Below are 18,684 nucleotides of genomic sequence, written 5' to 3'. Positions count from 1 at the left end.
TTAACTAGTTCTTTTTTTTTTAATATTATTAATGCTCCCGGCCAGTGATAGGCCACCCGCACCAGGAGGAAGCTCCTGGTACAAGCTGCCATGTTGGGGCACACGCATAATGAGCGATTGCCGCAACTTGCTCATTATGGGCATGCACCTAATGTCCGAAGAGCGTTATGTGTATGAGATCTGACCGACATGGCTGATCGCAGCAGGACCTCCCTCCTGGTGCAAGTGTCCTACTGCTGGCAGAGGAATTTGTTTTTTTAAAGAAAATTACGGTTGCCACCAAACCGGAGTGCAGGCTCCATTAGCCCGCACCTTTGGTTGGGGAAAATATATTTTGGCAACAAGTGCCCTTTAAGCAAATGCATTTGTTTTTACAGATAACTTTAAAAGCACTGAACATGTTTTTTAAATGTATATGGAAAGTTGCTTAGAATTATGTTTTGTTCTATTAGGCAAATTTTTATTTTGGGGTTGACTTGCCTTGTAATTCTAAAATACATTATTTTTAGTGTGGTTATCCAAAATATAGAAATACACCATCTGGAAAACCTCAGGTCCATCATAAATCATGATTTTTATAGTGTAGTTTTTATTACTTAATTACACTGTGTAGATTGCAATAATGGAGTCTAAAGTTCCCATTGTCTTTCTCTGCATTTGATATGGTTCAGTGTCAGTACATTCTGCCTGTGGATCTGAAGTCATTATTTTTTTGAAGTAACAGCAATACTCTAGGGCACATTTACTTAGCTCGAGTCAGAGGCGGGCCACGCTGTCCAGGCGCCCTAGGCAAGCCGGGCAGTAGCGGCGCCTGTGCGAATCTGCGCTCGCGTACGCATGCCCGAAATGGAGTTTTCGCGCATGCGCAGAATCGAAAAAGAAGCGATAACAACCATACAGTTGGGAACCGGACTTGGGGTAGGTGACAGAGGAGGTACGTGCCTGGCGCCCCCCCAGATTTGCGCCCTAGGCACGTGCCTACTCTGCCTACCCCTAGTTTCGGCCCTGGCTCGAGTGAAGGATTCGAATGAAAAAAACGTTGAATTTCGCATTTTTTATTTGGGTACTTCGACCATCGAATAGGCTACTTCGACCATCGACTACGAATCGAGCGATTCGAAGTAGGAATCGTTCGACTATTCGACCATTCGATAGTCGAAGTACTGTCTCTTTAAAAAAAACTTCGACTACCTACTTCGGCACTACCTACCGAGCATCCATGTTAGCCTATGGGGACCTTCCCCATAGGTTTTCTAAGCTTTTTTTGATCGAAGGAAAATCCTTTAGATCGATGGATTAAAATCCTTTGAATCGTTCGAAGTATTTGCGGTAAACCCTTCGACTAGGATATTCAAAGTCGAAGGATTTTACTTCGATGGTCGAATATCGAGGGTTAATTAACCCTCGATATTTCACCCTTAGTAAATTTGCCCCCCCAGTGTATATATTAAACTTTATTTAACCTTTCAATGTTTTAGCCTACACTGGGGCCTTTGAAAAGAAGGACGAGAGATTGAATATTTTTTTTTTTTTTTTTTTTTTCAACTTTCTGTTTATTGAAGTTAACACATTAGTTCAACAGAATGCACTTTTCGGTATCTGTTTACACATTTAGCAATATAATTGTACTGATATTCAATCTTCGCATATCATGGTTTTCACATCTACAAACCCAAGTATGTGTTAACAATTATATAACAATTCCTTATAAATGTGGAAAAAGGGGAAAGGGGAAGAAGGTGAGGGGAAGGGGTTGAGTGAGAGCTCCTGATGGTTGAGGTATTAAATTTGTCTTAGCAATAGTCCTTCTCTATATAACCAGATATTCCATACGTCCTCAAATTTACTGAGCCTATTGTTCAACATAGCAGTAAGCTTCTCCATTTCGATCGACCACCACAACTTGTTTCGGATTTCCTGCATAGTTGGAGGTGGGCCCTTCCATCTTTTAGCTATTAAGCCTCTCGTGATTAGGCACATTTGAACACAAAGTTTATGTTCATTGTACGTTATCAGTTCAGGCTTAGGCAGTAGGAGAGCTAACCAAGGGTCAGGTGGCAGTGATGTCGCCAAAGTGTCATTTATCGTTTTAAAAACGTCCTCCCATAACTTGTATATTGTAGGACATGTCCACCACATGTGCATTTCATCCGCCACTTCCCCACAGCCCCTTGGGCATAGATCAGAAGAGTTAAACCATTTATGCAACTTCTTAGGAGTGTAGTACCAGTCATGATAAATTTTATATGCATTCTCTTTAATATAGGTATTTATAGAAGCTTTTGCCATAACCTTATGAATATTCTCCCATTCCTCCATTTCTATGGGCTCCCCCAATCTCTGTTCCCATTTCAGCATAGTAGTTGTTTTCCCCTGTGAATAAGTGGCTTCAACAAGTCCCGTGTATAAGACACTGATTTTATGTTTGCGTAAGGGATGATTACATAAGAATTCGAAGGAGGAGGTATCGGGATATGTGCGACCCAACAGGCCCGAAGCGTAATGAAGGAGCTGTTGGAAGATTTAATCATTTTTTTAAATCTCCAGTTGAAGACCCTGTGTGCAATAGATGATTAGATATAAAAAAAAAATGAAAATAATCTCTTGGCACCAGGGCTTGTTACACTAACATAATGTGAGCACAAGGCATACTTTACAGTACAAGCTAATTGAGGCTATGGGGCAGTTTTCATACAGTGTATTTTAGCTGGCAGAGAAATGCAAACAAGGTCTGAAAGCTGTAAAGAGTCAGAAGAAGGCAAATAATTCAAAATCTATAAAAAAAGAAAAAAACAAAAGCCAATTGAAAAGTAGCTTAGAATTAGCCATTCTATAACATACTAAAAGTTTATTTAAAAAAAGAAAGAAAAAAAAAGAATTCCAAGTAATACAGAAGTTAGATGAAAATAATCATAAAATGAGAAGGAGTCAGCAGATGATGCAAAACTCAAAATTAAAAAAAAACAAACACAATCCCATATATATATATACTGTATAAAACATTAAAGGGATACTGCCATGGGAAAAAAATTTCAAAATGAATCAACGGTGTTGCTCCAGCAGAATTCTGCACTGAAATCCATTTCTCAAAAGAGCAACAGATTTTTTTTATATTCAATTTTGAAATCTGACATGGGGCTAGACATATTGTCAATTTCCCAGCTGCCCAAAGTCATGTAGGAGACAGTAATTCCGTAAATTGGAGCCTTCTGGATAACGCATTTACGGATAACGGATCCCATACCTATACACACCCACAAGTCCCTGCCCCTGAGGACCCTATAACATTGACAGACACAAACACCAATTTTATCAGGCAATACACCTGCATGTTTGTTTTTGGAGTGTGGGAGGAGTCTTGAGTGCCCAGTGTTCATGCGACAGGGAGAACATACAAACTCTTTGAAGGTGGTGCCCTGGCTGGAACCAACCCAATGACCCCAGCACTGCAAGGCAGCAGTGTTACCCACTGAGCCACCATGCTGCCCATATAAACAAAAGTAAAAGAACTACCAGCCAGAAGAATCTATGTATAAAGACTAACCTTTTAAGATGCAATAGGCATGTCCGTTGCATGGTTTATAGAAACAAAATGGGCCAAACAGGGCAGTAGCCATAACAACGTATTGGTTTAACTATCACAAACCATTACTAGCCCAAAGGCTCCATGTAAAGAACTGAAATCTTTTAAAGGCACAGCCCTAAAAAAATGTCCTAAACACGATAGCAGTGATGACAAGGTGTAAGCAGAAATATTCCAAAATAAGGATGCTCCAAATGCAGGACCGAGCAATTTGATATTTATGGCATTCTGACATATCAACACTAAAACACAAACTTATGTACAAATCAATTTATCATGAGAGGATTGTTGACAAGGTAATAGTGGAACTAGATCAATATGAAGAAATACCTAAGAATACGTAAGAAATCACAATTGTCCTAGTTTATTTAGGCTAGGGCCAGACAACTGCAGATCTTGAATCCACTACCCCTCCAGACGACTGTGAATCTCAAATACGCTCCTGCTCTGCCTGCGCCTGAAAGCAATGTTTAGCAATGTGCTAAAAAAGGTAACCACCCCAACACACACACACAAAAGTTGATGGTCAGGGCCCCCTTTTAAGTTAAAAAAAAAACATTGTCGCCAGAGCCCCCTTCACAAGTTAAAAAAAAAAATTGGGATCCCAAAGAATATTTTTAAAAGAAACAGGGGCCTATAGAATGTTACATTGGTGGCCAGGGGATTAAAAAAAACAAAAAACAAATTGGTGTTCAGTAGAATTGAACCCATGGCTTCAGGACTTCAATTTCGGCTGTTTTTGCAATTTTCACCGATACGGAACTTCGGCTGTTTGGCTTTTCAGCATGTCCGCATTTCGGCTGTCGAAATGATTCTTTTGAAAGTGCAGCACTGCCAGGCCCCCATTCAGGCCGGACCCCTCGTACGACCCTGGCTCTTCATCAAGCATGCTGTATCACACATAAAAACTACTATATATGTGGGGGGGGGTGGTATTTACAAACTCCTCCCCTTCCCACAGTGATGTCATCATGACTAATATGTAACACACTTAAAAGTTGTGTAATAGTTCAATAGTGCATCAAATCCAATAATATACTGTCCATTTGAAATGAAATGCAGTCCATGATTGAATCAAAGCATCCATAATGCATATGTTTTACAACAAATATCCATTTTGGCTAAAAAATAAATGGAAATGGAAATGTGGAACCGACATACCTTAGGTATAAAGTAGACACATTACGCATAGTGCACTGAGCACTTTTTCTGAGACACATGCAGAAACTGTGTTCATATTCAAGGTGTTCAGTGCCAATCAAATAATATCCTTAAAGGGAAAAAAGCAATGTTAAAATACACAAAAATAATGTTCACTACTATTACTAGTCGATGCATATGAACAGGATAGAAAACATATCATCTGGGTACCTTTAGGGTAAGGCCAGACGAGGAGATTCGGGGAGATTTTGTCACCTGGCGACTTATCGCCACATCATTTGTTCGGGGAGATATTCGCGCAAAAGACGTGGCGATAAGTCGCCAGGCGACAAAATCTCCCCGAATCGCCTCATCTGGCCTTACCCTTACTGTGTCTACTAATTAGGGATGCACCAAACCAGCCTGTTCTGGAATGGGCTGAATCCTGTAAACCCTAAAAATTTATGTCTAAATGCCATAGTCTATATACTGAACTTTCTGCACCAGCTTAAAGTTTCAGCTTCTCAATAGCAGCAATGATACAGGACTTCAAACTTGTCGTTGGGCTGGTACAACATTTCTATCTTACTTTTTAAGTTAAGCTTTAGTTCTCCTTTAATGAATATGGGGTATAACCAACCAAATCAGAACCCTAAGTGCCAGCAGAAATCTCATAGGCCAAAATAGCCATTGCGGGCATCAACATGTGCAAATTTTTTACTTTATAATATAGGCTTAAGATTCTGTTCATAGAAGCTCTTCCATTCAGCCAAATCTGAATCCTGGAAAAAAAGGCTTGGATTAGGCACATTCCTACGAATACCTACGAATTGGAATTAACTAATCAAGATTGTTTAGCCTGATGAAAACGTGCTTGTGCAAATCAAGTGGTTACATTTCTAAGTATTGTGGATTTATATTTAGAGAATTATCTTAATTCCTGTGTGGTTTCACTTACGTAGATTAAACCACATGGACATTTTAATAATATATCACACATAAAAGTTTCACATGTGAAAAAAAGTGTGTGATTTGTTTTACTTTTTACTGATGCCAGTATGATTAAACCAGTACCCTTTATGAGTGAATTACACCGTGTGCAATGTAGGCAAGAAAAGTGCAGTGTTTGGGGTTACGTAAAAACCTTTGTGTATTTACTTGAACATTAAATATCAGCTTTAACAAGTTGGTCACACTGTCTAGCAAATCATGGGTGGGTTATTTACAAAGGAGAGGGGGCATAGTGAAATCTGCCAGATGTTGCATATAATGTTGGATACATGTTGGCTTGCTGTTGTGAATTTGCTTATAAACATAACTTTTTTGTTGTAAGTGCCTTTGCATCCTTGCCAACCAGTAGCTGCCAACCCGTAGGTGATCCCTGTTCATCCACTATCCCCGTTATCCCTTTTTAAAAACTGTTTCAGACAAGTGTGTTGTGCACACATCCTCCTCAGTTACAAAACACACTACCTTCTGTGAATGGTAATGCTTTTTTGCATGATGTAGTATGAAAACTGGAGTAATATAAGTTACTATTTCTGTCCATGTTCTTTGGAATATGTCTGTTATTGTTCTAGCATCACATAGTTAACTTGACATTAAATCAATTCAGTGTTACTGGAGTACAATCATAGGTGAATTTAAAATTATCAATGTTGTTTAAAAAGGCAGGGACTTTACACAGGGTGTCCCTTTCCATATAATCAGAAAATATCAATGTAGCCCAAGCAATGTTTCACGTAGTGTTCCATATAAAAATTAGCATAGGTAGGGTCTACATTACTGCCTATATTGGTGCCACATACTTGTAAATAAAAGCAATAGTAATATATCAAGTAAAACTATTTTTTGTGCGTCGGTGTACTCTGTTGCCTGTAAGTAATGCTTAACACACTTGTGTGAAATAGAGCTATATAGGATGGCAACATCACAGCTCACTAATAAAGATATAATTTACAGGAAATGTCAGATTTTTCAGTATATTGAGCAAATGTGTAGTGTATTTCACATATTGAGTGTCTTGTACCAGAGGTTGAGAGTATTTAGCCAAGAAAATACCCAAAGAGCTCAAACAATGAATCCGTACCTGCAACTATAGATCTACCAGGTGTTTCACAGTGCATTTATTTAATGCAGGTAATGTGTAAAATACAGAGGTAATGGTATTATAAAGTGACTCAAATACTCATTCATAAGCCCTTCGTTCTTTGCTCTATATACTATAGGCTCTATTAATTACACACTGATGTGGATAGCCATTTAGTAGTCTATAGGCATCTGTATGTGTGACATTTGTGGTCATATTTAATTAGCATATTAGTAATTAAGGTTTACATCCAATTCAAGGGTGGCAGTTTATTTTTTTAATTATAGTTTTTGTTAGGTCACCTGTCACACGTTTTACATAAGCCTCTACAACATTGTCAGTAGTTAGGGAAGTAGTTCATGTTAATGAACGCATCAGCAATTTCCACCTGAGAGCTTTTGATTTCCAAGGATTTGGGAGTTCGGCTAAATACCAAACAGGTGGGTTCAGTGGATTCTTAGTATAAATGTGCTATGATTACAGAGTCCTAAAAGGGACAGCTGTAGATGATCTTGGACAGTGCTGGTATAATTGTCAGTCAATGAGTTATATAAATCTATATGCACCTTAGAAAAATTACTTTTCATTTTAAGGTACAAAAAAACCTCTGAAGCCAAGTACCAAGTGAAAAAGTATCACATTGGAAAGCGGGAGAGGGAAAAAAAAGGCCTTCATGTAAAACAGATATCTATAAAGGTGAGATAATAGTATCTGAGATACAGTATACTAACGTTTCTTGTAACTGCTGTACCTTGCTCTCCTTCATGGCTGTTGTCATGGGCCCGGTTGTGGTTTGGACTTGTCCCTGTGATGCTGTATTTATCTGTGTCCCTCGTCTCTCTACTGTTAAATCTCTAAAAAAAAAAAAAAAAAAAAAAAGGAGGAAAAATGTGACGGCTGACCTGTTCACTGTGTTGCCAGTATAATCCCTAGTTGTATGCTCCCAAGGTAGCTGCCCTGCATTGTGATGGCCTCCTTCTGCGTCCCAAGCTGACGTAGGATGCTCCTTATGTGATTACGCAAATACTTTCCCAGTGCTTTTCGCTGGTTCCTCCACTCCAATTTTTTATGGAACAATAGTCTTCACTATCACGTATGAACATGGTTTTTTTTGTATATGGCCCGTCTATGTCTGCCAATGGCTTATTCGATGTGTGCAAGTAAGCATTCTAAATTGTCTGGGGGAACGGAGTCTTTAAATTTGTATTCAGTCTCCAAAATCTATGTATGTACTTCTGGGATGGAGAGCTGGGCTAAGACGAAAATAAAAACTCCCAATTCATACATGATAATGATGACTATCACTCCAATAATAATTGGAGTAGAGAAACCAAACTTCAGCCCCAAATACAACAAAACTATTCAAGTAACAGCAAAAGGATCATCCAGCATCAGCATCCAAGTGCCACCCAAGAGACCTGGAATGAGGCCATAGCAACGCCAAGCAGCTACAAGCATGTGATTGGGTATTCCACCACTGGCAACAAAACGTACAGTATAGCCTCTGCATCTACCTACTTTTTTTTAGGGGGCATGTGGAGACACTACATGCATGAAGCAGCAATGGGACAGGTCCACATACCATCACTGTGCCCACGGGAAACCGAGACAACAGCAATTGAGGAGAGCAAGAGATAGAAGGTACAAGAAACTTTAGTATATAATATCTCAGATATTATTCTCTTACCTTACAAATGCATGATTTACATCTTTCTTTCCCACTTACAAGATGCCTATAGATTTAGGTAACACTTTTACTGGCAATTATACCAACTCTGGCCTAGGCTATTTAAAACTGCCCCTTAAATAATTAGGACACAGTAGTCGTAGCATATTTATACCCCTAAATACTGACAATGCTGTAGAAGCTAATGTAAAACTATTGACAAGTGACATAGAAAAACAGAAACAAAAACATACACAACTCTTGGCTTAGCTTTAAATAACATTAAATATACTGTTTAAAATAAATGATGTTCAATGAGAAAACTGTAATTAAGCTGCAGATAAAGGGGAGAGCACTGGTAGTTTTAAATAAGAATTATTACACCAATGAAATATTTCAACAATTGCCACACACACAAATGTTGATAGACTACTAAATCGCTACTTACTTCTTCAGTGTATAGTGGATGTGTGAATGAGTTTTTCGGCCACTTTCTAAATAAGGAAAATCCCAAGACCCTTGTATTTCACACATGCAGGTATGGATTCAGTTTGACAAAATCTTATTTGAAGGACACTATACTCAATATACTGAATACTCTTAAAACTGAATAATCTGACTTTACCTAAAACTTGAAATTTTATTGGTGAGCTTTGCCATTACCTGCCAATATATAAGTATTTTCTGGAAGCTGTTAAAGCATTACTTACAGGCAAAAGAGTACACTGAAGCATATTTCTATTTGATTTATTGGAAATTGTGCTTCACCAGAATTGTTATTTGGTTATGTACAACTACATGGCACTGACATTGGCAGTTATGTATTCCCTACCAATGCCAATTCTTATATGAGCACTTAGAAGAAACATTTTTATTAAAATCCACTATACTTGAAACATTGCCTGCTTTACTTATGTTACATTGGGATTTGCTGGTTATATGGAAAGGTACAAGGTACATGTCACAATTCCATAACTTTATTAACAACACTGATGAAAATCTTAAATTCGCCTGTGATTGTGATCAAATAACATTAAATTTCATGGTAGTTTAGTTAACTAGGTGTGATACTAAAATAATGACATCTTTTGAAAGAACACTGACAGAAATAGCTGCTTACATTATGCTAGTTTTCATACATCACTCAAAATATCTTTACCATTCACACCTTACAAGGGTAAGATATTTTAAGTGATGAGGAAGTGTGCAATACAAGCTTGTCTGAAATGACTGATCATTTAAAAAAAGAGAGGATATCTGAAAGAAGTCATTCAGAAAGGTTTGGGGAAAGTGAGCGATATGAACAGGGATCATCTATTGATCGGTAAGGGTACAAAGGTGCATATCAACAAAAGGCTTGTGTTTTGTAAGCAACCACAGCAAGCCAACTTGTATCTAGCATTATATGTAAAAACTGGCACATTACAATCTTGCTCACCTCACATATCACCCTTTTAAACACCCCCTATGTTGGCTTATAAAATAGGAAAAAAATTACAAGGCCAACTTGTAAAAGTGAATATTGGGAGTAAATGCACAAAAGTTTTTACAGAATTCCAAACACAGTACTTTTCCTTGCCTTGCACAGTGTAATTCAGTCATAAAAGGTAATTTCTTTCATCATCCTCATACTGGTAAAATTCCACTTTAAAGATAATTTAAAGGTGAAAGACCCCTTTAACATTATTTTTGTGTGTATGTTAATACTGTTCTTTTTTTCTTTTAATGAATGGATCAATAATTGACAACCTGAGCGTAGTTCATCTGCATATACTATGCTGAGAAAAAGTGCTATTTGTGAAATGTGTCTACTATTCTCATCAGGTAAGTCAGATACACATTTACAATTGCATTTATGTAAACCACTTTAATTATTGTTTTTTTTTTACCATTATCCAAAAAAAACAAAAAACTTTGCTGTAAAACATATGCATTATGGAAACTTGGATTCAATCACTGACTACATTTTGATGTTAAATTGATATTTTATTATTGGACTTTGATGCCCTATTGGACCATTAGATCATTTTCACAGGTATGTTACATATTTATTATGGGATGATATCGCTGGGAAGGGGGGCTGTAAATCCCCCTCCCAATTCTCTCTTTATATTGTGGTTTTTATGTGTGACATATAGACAAACCAGGCATGATTATGGGCCCGAAGGGGCTCAAAACTTTGCTATTGTTGCAGACATAAATGGCTAAATAAATCACCTTTGACACAGCTCAAATTATTTTTGTGATTCTGGATTTTCCTCTACTGATATACTGAACCTGTTGCAAAGGAAAAAGCCTTCAACATTTCCACAAAGGTTGAACCGTCCATCACTGTGTATAGCCAGCAACTATATATACATTGGCAGAAAGTTGCGATCACTCATCAGAAATGTAAATATGGCTAAAAAGCATGGTTTCAGAGGACAGGGCTGTACCTGAAAGGAAAAATGTGCAGCCCAAGAAGTATTCTTGAATATGATAAACTGCTGAAGGATAATATTCCAAAAAGACACTGAAGTGAATTCAAGAGAGCAAAAGCTTAAGGCAGCAGCTGGTTCATAATTATATCCCAACGAAGTTGAACAAAAAGAAAAAAAAGAGAAAAATTAATGGAAATAGCAAGGGCAGTTCAAAGGGAGTTTGGATGCTATATAGAGTGCACATCGGAAAATTTAGTTTATTGCCTAGCATGTCACTGCAGTGAGTAGGAAAAACAAACATGATGTTATGGGAGCAAGTTAACAGACATGTTAGAAATATTAAAACTATATTAATGATCCAGTGTGTGTGCAAACATTTTAAAGAACAACACAAGAAGAACTCTCCGGGATTAAAATTTTGGGGTATTGAAAGCGTTGGGGGGGGAACAAAAGACACTGCAAAGGAAAAGTAAATGTATATATAGCATGCATACTTTTATTTCTCTTGGTCTAAAAATGTATATTAATCTGAGTTTTTTTTAGGACTTTTTAGGGTTTAGGATTTCTATATTGGTATATATGACAATTTAAACTTAGGACACTGGCCCTGCTTTTTAATGTCTTTACAGAAAAAAAGAAACATCATGGAGTGTATATATGTGCATATGATACTGGACACGCACAGAATTATGTTGCAACACCCAGATGTTTGTACTAAATGTTAACAATAATGCTCTGTTGTTTGTTTTGGGTTTTTTGTCTTCATAGCTTGTGCCGCCGATCTACGTAAAGGTTTATCTTGATCTGGTGATCGAGTGGAGGAACAGAAAAAAAAGATAGTAAATGAAAAGAATTGAGATTTTATTTTTGGTAGGCACATTGTGGTTGTGAAGTCACGTGATGGTGCTCGCAGGTCTGGTGCCTAAGCCAGCACTAGACCTGAATACGCTCATGGTTGGGATTTGACATACTATTTTATTTTAGTGTCCAGTATCATATTTATAGTATAGGTATGGGATCCATTATCCAGAAACCCATTATCCAGAAAGCTCCAAATTACGATAAGGTCATCTCCCATAGATTCCATTTTATCCAAATAATGCAATTTTTAAAAAATTGTTTCCTTTTCCTTTTTCTCTGTAGTAATAAACAGTACCTTGTACTTGACCTCAACTAAGATATAATCAACCCTTACTGGAAGCACAATCAGCCTATTCGGTGTATTTAATGTTTACATGATTTTCTAGTAGACTTAAGGTATGAAGATTCAAATAGAGGAAAAATCTGTTGTCCTGAAAACTCCAGGTCCTGAGCAATCTGGATAAAAGTTCCCATACCTGTAATATTAATAATATATTTATAGTAATAGTCATGTAATATGTAGACAGAAGAGTAAATAGACAGGAAATTGCAAAATTACATTTTCGTTATCCTTTTTCTTTTACAGTGATAAACAAAATACAGGGTTCCATTTTTTTACAAAGTTAGTAAAGATAAATCCTAACCCAAACCAATGTAAGACACTGCCCAACTAGACATGATGCAATTTAATTTTCAATATGCAGATTATGTTTTCTTTAAGGTGAACCTTAGTTGAAGATTCATTATGCAAGAATGATGGATTAAATACATCCCTTTTTATTTTTATAGGACAACATTTTACGGAGATTATTCATCATTCACATCAGTCCATGCCCCAGTGTAAAGCCCCAATTATATATGGTTAATTGTCTTCCTAGCGGACAGTGCCCTAGCTGGAATTGAATCTAAATCCCAATAATGGAAAGTGGGAATGCAGCAAAAGGGAAATAACTTTCACCAACTGGAAAAAGAGGCCCATAACTTTCACCAAATGGAAAAGAGGCCCATTCTATCTTCACATAAAGGGAAGAATTGGGTTTTGGCACACAGGGAGGCAAACAGTAGGCTAAAAGGTGTGTATGTGTGTGTGTGTGTGTTTCACACAGCTTTAATTCAGTGAGTTGAACAAAAACATTGCATAAAAATGTGAGGAACTAAAGCCTTTTTTTTACCACAATCACTTGATTCCAGGGGCTCAAAAGTAATTAGACAAATTAAAAAAATAAAAATAAAATATTCATTTCTATTACTTGGTTGAAAACCCTGAAGTCTTGAACTCATGGACATTCTCAGATTCTGGGTTCCCTCTTTTTTGATGCTCTGCCAGGCCTTTACTGCCGCGGCTATCAGTTGCTGTTTGTTTGTGGGCCGTTCTGTCCAAAGTTTAGTCTTCAAAAAGTGAAATGTATGCTCAATTGGGTTCATATCAGGTGACTGACTTGGCCATTTAAGAATATTCCCCTTTTTGCTTTAATAAACTCCTGGGTTGCTTTAGCTCTATGTGTTGGGTCATTATGAAATGCCTCCCAATCAATTTGACTGCATGAAGCTGGATTTGAGCAGACTGTGCGTCTCTGAACACCTCAGAATTCATTCAGCTGCTTCTGTCCTCTGTCACATCATCGATAAACACTAGTGTCAAAGTGCCACTGGCAGCCATGCACGCCCAAGCCATCACACTGCCTCCGCCATGTTTTACAGATGATGTGGTATGCTTTGGATCATGAGCTGTTCCACGCCTTCTCCATACTTTTTTCTTGCCATCATTCTGGTAGAGGTTGATTTTGGTTTCATCTGTCCAAAGAATGTTTTTTCCAGAACTGTGCTGGCTTTTTTATAGCAAAGTCCAATCTAGCCTTTCTATTCTTGAGGCTTATGAGTGGCTTGCACCTTGTAGTGCACCCTCTATATTTACTTTCATGCAGTCTTCTCTTTATGGTAGACTTGGATATCGATAAGCCTACCTCCTGGAGAGTGGTGTTCACTTTTTTGGCTGTTGTGAAGGGGTTTCTCTTCACCATGGAAATGATTCTGCTATCATACACCACTGTTGTCTTCCGTGGACGTCCAGGTCTTTTTGCGTTGCTGGGTTCACCAGTGGTTTCTCTTTTTTCTCAGGATGTACCAAACTTTAGATTTTGCCACTCCTAATATTGTAGCAATTTCTCGGATGGGTTTTTTGATTCTGCGATCATCCACCACTGTTGTCTTCCGTGGACGTCCATGGCTTTTTGCGTTGCTGAGTTCACCAGTGCTTTCTTTTTTTCTAAGGATGTACTGAACTTTAGATTTTGCCACTCCTAATATTGTAGCAATTTCTCGGATGGGTTTTTTCTGTTTTTGCAGCTTAAAGATGGCTTCTTTCAACTGCATTGGAGAGCTCCTTTGACCGCATGTTGTCTTTTAACAGCAAAATCATCCACATACAAGCTGCCCCACTCAAATCAACTCCAGGGCTTTTATCTGCTTCATTGATAATGACAAAGTAATTGCCCACACCTGCCCATGAAATAGCCTTTGAGTCAATTGTCTTATTACTTTTGAGCCCCTGAAATAAAGTGATTGTGTTAAAAAGGCTTTAGTTCAAATCTTTTTGTTCAACCCACTGAAGTAAATCTGAAAGTCTGCAGGTCAACTGCATCTGAGTTGTTTCATTTAAAATTCATTGTGGTAATGTACAGAACCAAATTTAGAAAAAAAGTTGTCTCAGTCCAAAGATTTATGGTCCTAACTGTATATACATTATATATATTTAAGTGTATGGAGTTATTTAACACATTGAGACAGGGCCTTAATTTATGGTCAGATTTCATAAATTCAGTGACCTGACTGAATCCAGACTCCTGGACTATTTACAACCCACCCTAATTCATTGTATTATCTCTACATTTGATCTCTATCTATCTGTAAAGTCCTAAATTATTGCCCATGGATAACTTTCACTGATCTAACAGAATATATGCTGTGGCTTTCTAGCTTTCATTTGTATTTTGCCTGACGAAGGGGCCTTGGTGCTCAGAAAGCTTGCAATGTATTTTTTTTATTGTGAGCCAATATAGGTATCACTTCTACAATACTTTTTGTATTTGTTTTTTATTTGTTATTTTTGCTACTGGCTAACACGATACCACAGTTTTTGTTTTGTATATACATAGACATGGCAATCTCTGTTTTGTTGTACATTTCGTATGGCTTTTTAATTGTTCTAATAATATATTTTAAGAGAATAAGAATAAGTTAAAAGAAAGTCAGAAACAAATGTGTGGAAAAAAGTGATATGTTTTTTACTTTTTGCTTTCTGTCTATAATGGTATTATTTTATGGGGGGGTTTTTTTGTCATTACCTCTAAATAATTTTAAAAAGGGCAACAAATATAACATAGGTAGATTGCCTGTATAAATAGTGGCACTGACTTACAAAGATAAGTGCTAAATTGCACCATTGCAGTGGCCAATAACAACCAGGTTTTTGCTTTCATTTACTAAACTTATTGCAACTTAATGGGCAACTACATCTGTGCTATTTTAAAACCTATAGGGCACAGTCTCATGTGGTATACAGCCTGCCTTGCACATCTCTCATCAGTAGCTCCATGTATCTTTACGGAGAGGCAGAACAATCTTCGTTCTGTAGCTGAACTCGGGCCAATGCTGTGCCTATCAGTGGAGCTAGACAAAGCTGCAGATGGAATGGTTGCACTTTTCTCCTCCATTCTAAAACACAGACATAGAGAAGAGGACCATAAGCCATGTGTCACAGTGCCCATATAAGTTATGTAATTAAGGGTCTTGTGATCGCCTGCATTGTGCGGCCTTTAGCAACCAATCAGACCTTTTCAAAAAGATTACCAGTAAACTCTGTCTGGGACAGTTTATTACATAACCCAGACTGTCCGTAAATTAGCCCTTATGGCTTTTCTACCTTAAGAAAAAAGCTTAAAGGAATTTTGTCATGATTTCTATGGTGTAGTTTTTATTTCTAAATTATACTGGTCAAGTGCTTTCAGAAAGAGGCAGACTGTTGTTTCTCCTACTCAACTGAAGAAGTTGCAGTGGGACTATCTACCAGGGAGCTGTTTTCTGGTTACCTTCCCAATGTTCTGCAGAAGGGCTGCTGGGGGGAAGGGGGTGATATCACGCTAACTTGCAGTGCAGCAGTAAAGAGTGACTAAAGTTTATCAAAGCACAAGTCACATGACTGGGGGCACCTGGGAAACTGACAATATGTTTGACCCTTGTCAGATTACACAATTAAATATCAAAATCTGTTTGCTCTTTGTAAAAAATGGATTTCAGTGCATAACTCTACTGGAGCAGCACTATTAATTGATGCATTTCGAAAAAAAATCATGTTATCCGATGACAGTATCCCTTTAAATAATGTTCATGTGTGTGTATTTTAGATGACTAAAATGTCACCCAAATAGTTCTACTTTTTTCAAGACTGATTTTCCTTTAAGCAAAACAGCAATATTAATGCATAAAAAAAGACTGCTTTAGTAAACTAGAAACATTTTGGGTTCATTAAGCAAAACTTGGATGGAATTATAAGGGTAAGGCCACATGAGGAGATTCAGAGATTTTGTCGCCTGGCGCCTAATCGCCTCGTCTTCTGAGCGACAATCTCCCCAAAACTACCTCAGCGTGTTTTCCCATAGGCTAGAATGAAAAGTTGCCTGCGCTAAAGCATATGCGGCGATGCGTTTTCAATAGTCCGTGAGGCAACTTTGGGAGACTATTGAAAAAGCATCGCTGCGTGTGCTTTAGTGCAGGCGACTAACCCTAATAGATACTTTACTAAGCATGGTTACAGTTTGCATTTTGCACCTATAAGTGTAACAGACTAGAATGCAGAACTTGGTGGGCATGTGTCTTATTTCAAGCCAAAATATTAAGTTACAATGTAGTGCTACAAGAGAGCAATGCTAACAACGATGCCACTGTAGAATGAGAAGAAAATTCTAGTTTGTTTGTAGACAATTCAAAATCATTGATAATTATCTTTACCAATAACTGTCTAGTAGTGATGAGTGGGTCAACAAAAAGTCAATCTGTACAAGACAATAAACATCCCATTCCCAACTGACCAGGCAATTCACCTGTATTTACAAAAAAGCAGTCAACCCGCCCATCTCTGATATCATGAAGGAGGCAGGGCAGGTGCATACCTATAAATACAGGCTGCTAAAGGCAAAAAGCAGGACACAGTAAGGCCACAGGTGGGATTGATGGAAGAGAATTTGGAACAAAACTGCCCGCAGCCTTCAAACCTTGTGTGGATATTGGCCTGAATACACCTGACCCAGTACTGACTAGGGCTATATAATACATTGAGTCCGAGCTCTCTCATACTGGTCTAAAATGTTACATGCTAGTCCATCTGATGGCAATACAAAGTATAAAGCTCATTGGGCATCTGTAAGGGGATAATTGAGGCAATATGTGACTCATTAATGAGATTTGGTTAGCTGGGCCTATGAACTGTATAGTATTGAACGCAATGATTTCTGGCACAACCCTTGGCTACATGATTGCAAGGAATAAAAACTCCAGTGTAAAATCACTGCAGTTTTGTGCCTTCTCAGTAAATTAGAAAGGCAATGTCAGGTAAACTCTGTTTCCAAGAACATATAAACAACACACTGTAGTCCAATGATAACACAGTGCAGTCACTACAGAGTTCCTTTTGGAGTGCAGTGCCAAGAAAATACTTGCAAACGATCATTCTTTCAGCTTACACTGCCATAGCCAACACTGTAATGATCAAAAAAGGGAAAATTTAGACCATACCTCATTGCACCCTCACACTCCCTAATCTGCCCACTTTTCCATAAAACCTTTTACCTCGCCCATTGTCAGGTTTACAATGCGGGGGCCGTCTGTCAAAATAGAACTGTGTACTACAACTTCCAGAACTGTAGGGCAGCAAGAATATGGTTTCTATCCTGAAGTGCCAAGGAACCTCGCTCCAAGCAAATGTGTACATCAGCACTCTAATACTCCTCTAGAAAAGACAGTACCACTTCTGCACAATTATACTCCACCTCCGCAGGACTAGAGGGGCTACTCAGACAGCACGATGTACAAAAAAAAACACCCCGCCTAAGAGGTTTTTCTTTGAGGAAGAAGAAATAACCAGAAACGATTTTGAAGCATATTAGCTTACAGTCCCGCTTTTCACGGCACCCTACGGATTTATAACACAGTTCACAGTCCCTCAATACTTACACGTCCCGCAAAGCTGTTAACCACAAACTCCTTGCCTCCTGTCTTACAGAAAATCCAGACGCCACAAATCTCATCACGCGAGACTTAGGCGTCACGGCTACACGTAAGCGCAGTGACGCGTCACGCAGCCGCCTAGTGGGAGTAATGAGAAGGGACGGCGTAGGTTACACAATCGAAAGCTGCTAGGAAGCAGTGGTGGATCCGGTCACAGTATATGTTGTCATTGCTTAAACTTACTAGTTTTGTTAGGAAGCAGAAACTTTTCTATGGTGTCTGCAGGCCTATTCTCTGCCATCTCAACTCCTAATATGTCCTCAGAACTCATATGTATTTTATGGTTAGGGCGCCGCCAGTGGTCTGGAAAGGACGGGTTTCCTGGTTGCTAAAAGTACTTGTGGCCTTCTGAGACTCATCACGCAATTAGAATGGGACAAATAGCGTATTTTGAGGGTCCGCCTGTTGTGTAACAGGAGTTAGACAACACACTCTATCAGCCACAGTTAAATTAAGGAATTTTTATTTTTTTCTACTTTAAAGGGGAACTCCAGGTTCCAAACCAAAATTTGATACAGAGGCCCACATAACACAGAAACCCCTAATATACCCATCATAGTTACCTGTTTCTTCAAAAAGTATGAATAAATGCAATTCTCCATACTGAAGTCCAGCTGTTTAATAGTTCTTCTGGCAGGGAAGG

The 18,684-nt window shown here is 38.2% G+C and overlaps 1 protein-coding gene across 9 annotated transcripts in view; it reads right to left on the bottom strand.

Moving 5' to 3' along the window:
- map3k4.S (mitogen-activated protein kinase kinase kinase 4 S homeolog) overlaps nucleotides 1-18,134 on the bottom strand; it is a 136,395-nt gene extending 118,261 nt beyond the window's left edge. For 3 of the 9 annotated variants that reach the window (XM_041564501.1, XM_041564509.1, XM_041564502.1), the window contains exon 1: nucleotides 17,988-18,133. In XM_041564501.1, coding sequence (XP_041420435.1) covers nucleotides 17,988-18,061 — 74 coding nt within the window. In that variant the 5' untranslated portion in view covers nucleotides 18,062-18,133. Of the gene's footprint in view, nucleotides 1-4,744; nucleotides 4,854-7,543; nucleotides 7,667-17,987 lie in introns of all 9 variants that reach the window. The other 6 variants (XM_041564507.1, XM_041564505.1, XM_041564506.1 and 3 more) reach the window with 3 other exon arrangements.
- Nucleotides 18,135-18,684: the final 550 nt, after the last annotated feature.

The sequence above is a fragment of the Xenopus laevis genome, chromosome 5S, assembly GCF_017654675.1.
Source record: "Xenopus laevis strain J_2021 chromosome 5S, Xenopus_laevis_v10.1, whole genome shotgun sequence".
Lineage (NCBI taxonomy): Eukaryota > Metazoa > Chordata > Amphibia > Anura > Pipidae > Xenopus > Xenopus laevis.
The sequence above is the reverse complement of the archived record's forward strand: the minus strand, read 5'-3'. Positions and strand labels throughout refer to the sequence as shown.